The sequence below is a fragment of the Diceros bicornis genome, chromosome 19 (assembly GCF_020826845.1).
Source record: "Diceros bicornis minor isolate mBicDic1 chromosome 19, mDicBic1.mat.cur, whole genome shotgun sequence".
Taxonomy (NCBI): Eukaryota; Metazoa; Chordata; class Mammalia; order Perissodactyla; family Rhinocerotidae; genus Diceros; species Diceros bicornis.
Genome location: NC_080758.1, coordinates 30,965,896 through 30,973,162, shown reverse-complemented (window position 1 = coordinate 30,973,162; position 7,267 = coordinate 30,965,896). Strand labels below are relative to the sequence as shown.

General features: G+C 53.6%; 1 protein-coding gene across 1 annotated transcript in view; it reads right to left on the bottom strand.

Annotated features, from left to right (window-relative positions):
- Positions 1 to 4,320: 4,320 nt before the first annotated feature.
- TGM3 (transglutaminase 3) overlaps positions 4,321 to 7,267 on the bottom strand; it is a 39,613-nt gene continuing 36,666 nt past the window's right edge. The window contains exons 12-13 of the mRNA XM_058563063.1: positions 5,332 to 5,465; positions 4,321 to 4,928 (exon numbers count right to left, since the gene is read on the bottom strand). Coding sequence (XP_058419046.1) covers positions 4,781 to 4,928; positions 5,332 to 5,465 — 282 coding nt within the window. The 3' untranslated portion in view covers positions 4,321 to 4,780. The remainder of the gene's footprint in view (positions 4,929 to 5,331; positions 5,466 to 7,267) is intronic.

The following is a 7,267-nucleotide window of genomic DNA, read 5'->3' as shown; positions in this document are numbered from 1 at the left end:
TAAGCTTCTAGAAATGAGGCCATCCCCCCCTCTTCCCAAAACAGAGAAGGAGATACCTTTACAAATGGAGATTTTCCTTATAAATGTAAATGATTGTCTGGGAACTCCTCTAAGGGCCATCTAGAGAATGTGGCCAGAGAGACAGAACTTTTGATAAGATGGGCTTGTTGGTGCCTTTCCTATTGTAACCTCTATCCTACATTATCTTTACAGCCATCATGCTAGATCTGTTCCAGGAAGGAGCCACCATGTCAAATTCTTTAGGCAGTTAGTGGGGGAGGTCAAATGTCCCTCAGAGAAAACAATCAAGGTAAAGAGATATATTTTAGGATGGCCAAATCTTGATCTCCCACAGACTCAACATCTGTAAGCCTTAGCCCCCTCGGTGGTAACGTGGGGGATATTAGTGTCTATGCCATAGGCTTGTTGGGAGGATTAAATCAGATACTGCACATAAAGTGTTTGGCTCAGGGCCTGGCATGTAGTAAGCATTCTCAAGAGGCAGGTATTGACTCTATACTGAATTGCATTATCTCTTCAAAAGTGTAAGGGTGGGACTCAGTAAGACTGACAATTAAGCAAGAGAAAGGGTTCCCACGAATGACATTGTTCCTTTCAAAGGGGTCATGGGCACTCTTGAACACCCACATTCATTCATCTATCAGACTTTCCCTGTGCACTGGGTAAGGACCCTCTGACTGGGCAAAGAATGCAGAAGAGAAGCAGGTCTGGTCTCTGTCCTCGAGGAGCTCGCAAACCATTCAGAACTGCCTTCAGAGTCAATGTGTCAGCCATGGATGTGTGCTGCCCAGCGCTCCCTTCAGTAAAGAACTTGCTGATCAGCTGCACAGAGTGTGCAGCACCTCCAGGGCCTGCCTTGGCTTTCAAGCCAAGGCCATGATCTTCCAGGGAAGCCTTAGCCACGAATGAGCATGGCCATTTCTGCCCCATGGCGACTTCCGTGTGGGAAATCTTTGCACTGCAGCTCCCCGTCTTCTCAGAGCTGCACCACGGCTTTTCCTACCCAACCCTCCTTCCTTCTGCCTCTTCTTTCACGGACGGCAGACCCGCGTCACGGTCTGCAGGCTTACCCTCTACTCCTGTCTCACTTCTTTTGTTTTCATAGCCATCACCCCCAATGAATCGCTTGTGCTACTAACTCCAGCTTGACATTCCCAAGGACTTAACTGATGCATTCTATTTTTTGCCTCAAATGATTCTCATTTTGAGCCCCTGCCAGGCTGGGATCCAGGGAACTTCTGCCAGGTTCCAAACACTAAATCTAGTTTCAAAGGGCAGAGTTACACCCAGTGGGGATATTTTCAGAGGAGCAGGCTTGAGGCTCCAGAGGCCATCCTGGAGGCAGGTCTAGATCTAGAAGGAGCAAAGAGCGAATTAAGGCTGCAGAGATCTGTTCTGGGAAAAGGCCTTTCCCATGTTGGGTTTCTACAATGAGCAATTTCCCCCCTGGGCACATCCCCAGCTTCTCTCTGCCTCTGGGCAGGTGGTGGGGCTGACTTGATGGGTTAATTTGGGAAGAATAACTAGGTATGTGTGACTCAGCTCCTTTGCTCCTCTTGGCTCAAGGGTCTTCCACCTCCTCTGGGTTTTCCACCCCAAGGAAGAGAGCACCACCCTAGTCCAGTGTGTCTCATGTCTTGGTGGATCAGGGTAATGGGGAGTGCTGGTCACCTCAATAGCTGGTGAAAGCTCACCCAGCTAATGACCACACTTCCCAACCTCCTTTGCTACTGTGGCCCTTAGTGGCCTCGTCACTAAGTTCTGGCCAATGGGATGTGAGCAGAAGCGAACACTATAATTTCAACTTTCAACTTTCAGATTCTTCCCTTAGTGGGAAAGAGGGTGCCTGTCTATCCTCCCTGCTGGATGGACTGTGGGCATTCTGCCTTGAGCTGGAACAGCCACCTGGAACCACTGGGCGGAAGCTACACATGGAGAATGACGGAGTCACAAATCAAAGGAGCGTGGGTCCCTGAACTGCCTCCTTTGGCTCTTACACAAGAGAGACATAAACGCCCATTTTGTTTAGGACCCTGGATTTAAGATTTCCCTGCTATGGCAGCTAACCAATACAGCAAAGCCGCCTAATGCTGGGGTTTAACCAGCAGGCCCACTTGCATCTCACACTAGGCTACGACCTCCAGCTTCCGTTCACCAGAAATAAATGTAGTGGTGTGGCCTCTGCCTGCTCTTCTTTTGTTTTATTGCTAAAATTCTCTAGAACCCAAGTGGGGTGCAGGGGTGTTTTTAGATACAGCTCTCACAAGACATGTGTGCCTGGGGGTGGTTAGAAATTCCACATGGATTTTTTTGTGTGTGTGTGTGAGGAAGATGAGCCCTGAGCTAACATCCATGCCAATTCTCCTCTTTTTGCTGAGGAAGACCAGCCCTGAGCTAACATCCATTGCCAATCTTCCTCCTTTTCTTTCCCTTTTTCTCCCCAAAGCCCCAGTAGACAGTTGCATGTTGTAGTTGCACATCCTGCTAGTTGTTGTATGTGGGACGCCGCCTCAGCATGGCCAGACAAGTGGTGTGTGGGTGCGCGCCCGGGATCTGAATCTGGGCCGCCAGCAGCGGAGCGCGCACAAGCCACGGGGCCGGCCCCCTCCACATGGATTTTTAATGTCACAACTTAGGGGTCTCCCTCAAGGTGGAAACCCAAAGGCAGGGATCATGCTGTTGTTGGTTTTTAATCTCTCTGGACCCCGTGCTCAGCACAGCACAAAGCCTGGCACAAAGTGGGCAAGCAAGAAATGCTCGCTGACGAGGCTGATGTTGGAGGGAATTAAGGTCCGTCCAGGGCAGGCCTGCAGTGGGCTGGAGGAAATAGAAATCCCTGGATTTCTTCCTTTCTATCAGAAACCAGAACAGAAGTCTATTTCACCCTAACCCTCCTCACTGGGGACTGGTGCAGAGTCTCTGAGGAGGAATGGAATACCCTGTCTCCAGGCCGGGTCAAGGGCAAGGCCCCAAGAACACTTGGAGAGAATGGCGAAGCTTGCAAGAGGCGAGACAAGCTTCTCACTCCACAGCTGCAGGCCTGCTGTCCTGCAGAGACTGGACGGCCCTGCTCGTTCAGACACCAGAGCTGGGGCCTGGGGAGAGTTCCTTGACATGGGGAGCAAGGGTGGACACAGATCGGGAGCTGGCTGCCCCCAGGGGAATTCTGGAGGTGGGAAGCTGAGGCTGGAACAGCTTGATATGCAGGAGGAGGAGAGGGGCCAGCTGGGGGCAGCCTGCTTTCCCATTGTTTGATGGGGCAAGGAGGTGTGAGCTCCCCATGGGCCGGGGGACCCCATGAAAGGGAAGTGGGCTCAAGCCATCATGAGAGGACCACTACTTCCAGCACAATTAGAGGCAGTAGGGTGAACCTCCTGGGGCCGAAACTGAGGGGCACGTTGATGTCGTCGCCCACGCCAGGGAACACGCAGTGCAGAAAGCCTGCGTGTCCACACCAGCCACGCAGAGGGCTTCAGTGGCCGTGCTCCATCAGCACCAGGGAAATAGAACTTTGTCATTTTTCTCCTAATGCCCTCTCTCCCCGCTCCAACACTGAAGGATCAAGCCACAGGTGGGAGGAGAGGAAGGAAGGGAAGGGAATGGTGAGGCCCAAGCTGAGCACAGTGGAGAAGCTTTGAGCTGGATGTGGGGTTGAAACTTCTGTTTCGACTGGACTGTTCCCTTACATTCAGAAAGTGAGCCATGATTGCCTAAACGGGACTCATCAACACAAGTGACAGGAGAGCTATGGGATCTGCTTGGGGTCATTTCAAGGGGCAAAGACGGAGGAAACATCAGAGCATGTGTGAGGGCAGAGAAGGTTCTCGTTAATTAGTGGTGCTGTGGCCGCTGGAAGCTGCGCATTGTCTCCTGGCTGCAAGTGTGGCACAAGGAGGGAAGAGCCCAGCATGAGCAGAAGCCAGGCCACCCCCGACACATGCTCTGCAAAATGGTTCCATGAAGACTTTGAAGTCCCTTCTCACTCTGATACCTGTAGAAGAGCCCAAAAAGGGTGCTTGGCCACACAGAAAGTGCTCAAAGCCTGCCTGTGACAAGGAGCTCCCTCCAAGGCAGCCTAATCTATTGTTGGACATCGTATTAGAAAGTTTTCCTAAATTAACTTGAAATGTCTCCCTTGTTTTGCAACTGGAGCCACACAGAACAAGCCCACCTCCTTTTGACATTGAAACACTAAGAACAAGGCCTCTCCAAGGTCATCCCTTTCCGGAAGGACATGTCCCCAGCCCCTCTCTTTCCTCCACCACCGCAGACAAAGCAGCAGTCTGGGAGAGTCGGTGCTCGGTGATTGCACTCTTTTTAACCTTTATTTTCAGTGTAAGGACGTGAGTGCCACGACAGATGGCTGCCCATCCCCTCCCCTCCACAGTGGCCTGAGGGAGTAGCAGGAATGTCCTAGCTGCAGGATGGGGATCAGCAAACAGTCCAGACCGTCTTCTCCCTCGTATCCACTTGGAGAGTTGCTGGGTCAGGTGCCACTCTGTCTCGCAGCGTTGATGGGTGTGAGGGCTGGGCGGGGCCATGGGGCTCACAGAGCAGGCAGCCACGGGGAGAAGCAGCCGGGGAATGTGCACAAGTGATCAAGTCACGGGCCAGGGGGAGGCTGGAGGTCCGCGTCCAGGCCGTCTTGGGGGACCGAGTGGGTTTCTCAGGCTGGACGGCATGGGCAGGGGCCTCACTCCACAGGCGAGCCCTGCCTGCTCCGTGTTACCCAAGTTTGTATGGCAGCCCCCCGAGCCCTTCACTCGGCCACGTCAATGGACAGCATGGCCTTGATTGCAGGGAACTTGTCACAGGAGAAGTCAGCAAGCAGCTGCTTGGTGCCACTGCGAGTGGGCAGGATCTCAAAACGCACCCGGGACTGCTCCTTGGGGCGCAGAGCTGGCACGCTGATGGGGAAGGACACAGTTGACGGTGAGATTCATGGAGCTCAGGCTGCACGGGTCTTCTGCCACCCAGTCTGGCTCTCGTGGGGGCTGGACAAGGTCACTGCTCCTTTAGCTCTCTCTAGCTGCCTCCTGGGTCACGGGGCCCCTCCAGCCCTGGGACCCCTCAGCAGGGAAAGGTTGGGGTCCCATGATCTCCCAACTATGCTAAGCCCTGAGGACCAGCTCCAAGCTTTGGTGTCCTGAACTTCCCGAGAGTTCCAAACCAAATGCCAATGTGTACCCCTACGTGCAGATTCTGGAGTTCCAAGGCTAGAGGAGCTCTGTCTGCCCTGCCTGGGGGGCCCTGGGGAGACCCCCCACCCCCCTCTCGTCATCCCCACTGGCCCTCAGGCCTGGGACTCACTCGATCTTGAGGCTGCCCATCAGCAGGCCGCTCCCCTCCACCATCAGCAGGCAGTTCTTCACCGGCTCATCCAGCGGGTTGGAGAAGTGCATCTGCACGTTCACAGGCTTCTGCACCTGGGCCTGGTCCAGCACCTATGAGGAGACGGGCTGATGAGTCAGGGCACGGGCTGCTGTCTCACCTGCCACTCGGTGAGAGCAACCGGGCTGGGTGGGCGACTTGGTGATGGGGAAGATGTCACTGAGGACGAAGGAAGGGAAGACCATTTATTCAGTCCTTCTAAGTGCCAGAGACATCCATGCGTGGGGTTCCTAGGAAATTGCTGTCATCCCCACGCTCCAGACGGGACGGCCAAGCTCAGAGGGAGAGGCGGCACGGCACAGCGGCTGAGGGGCTTTAACTCCCACGCCGGTCACGGCCCTTCTCCAGCTCATCAGGGAAGGGCAGCTCCCCCGTTGCCCAGGACAGCCTGGCTCCACTGGGGAGCCCTCTGAGGGTTGGGAAATGTTTCATTCTGAACTTACTCATAGTACTTTCCCTGAACCTCCCACTCGCTGGTCCTGTTTCTCGCTGGGCCTGGAAGCCCCCTCCCTGGGAGGCCTGAGCCTGCTCAGACCCACTCCTCTGCAGGGGACACGGCGTTGGGCCCCCAGCTCAATTCAGGCCACTCTCCTCTGATGACACCCCAGCCTAGTGATGTCCTTCTAAACTCCTGGAGCCCACAGCTTCCCTACATGCCACGCTGTGGTCTGGACGGGGCTCCAGCACCACGCTGTCCCTGGTCGGGGGACGGAGAAGCCTCAGTTTCCAGTCAGAAAAGCAACCTGGGCTGTATTTGCTCCCTAAGACAAAAGCTAGTGGTTCGGCCAAGAAGCAGCCATGAGTGGGCAGACACGTCGTCTCTCTGGGCCTCAACTTCCTCATCTGTTAAGCAGATTAGCCCTCCCTCTGCGCCTGCCTCCCTGGGCTAGGAGGGACCCGACGAGATCACAGATGGGACGGAGAGAAAGCGTTTTGGAGATGCAGACTGAAATTGTATGGCTGGTGGATTTCTTTTCTTCTTCTTTTGAGGATGACTAGAGGTGCTACTTTTTGTTAGTTTGGTTTTTCCTTTTCTTGCCCCGATCCTCACAGCAACCACCTGACAGTAATAAAGCTGCAGTTCAGACAGATTGAAGAGCCAGGGCCTCCCTGGTTCCAGAGCCTTTGCTCTTCTTGCTAGGCCTGCAGTGCCTACCAATAATTTGTGCATGACTGAAACATTTTAGAGGCCGTGATCTCTACACAACTTCTCCCAGGGAGCTCATTTAAGAGTATGACATAATTGGAAGGGCAAAGCATGAGTCTATGCCCTCGGGATACAGCAAGGCTACATAAACAGTGCCATATTTTTCACATTGATATTTGATTTGAGATTTCCATGTATTTGTTTTTCTTTCTTTATTGCTGCTTACCACCCTGTCCTATTGACCCAAATCTGTACCTGCACCCAAGGGAGGGGGTAAAGGCCACAAGACACTTTGTCTGCTTGTCAGTGTTCATGGGCCAATGTGAAGGACAACACCCTTTGGAACAAAGTTCACATTTCATGGTCTGATTCTACAGTCTGAGGTCCTCAGTGCTAACTGCCAGTCAGTGCCAGGTAAGATAATGGGATTTTACCCAAATTATTATCTTTTCATACAGATTACCCTCAGGAGTTTAAAAATATGTGCCCTGGGGCCAGCCCCGTGGCATAGTGGTTAAGTGCGTGCGCTCCGCTGTTGGGGGCCCGGGTTTGGATCCTGGGCGCGCACCGACGCACTGCTTGTCAGGCCACGCTGTGGCGGCGTCCCACATAAAGTGGAGGAAGATAGGCACAGATGTTAGCCCAGGGCCAGTCTTCCTCAGCAAAAAGAGGAGGATTGGCACGGATGTTAGCTCAGGGCTGATCTTC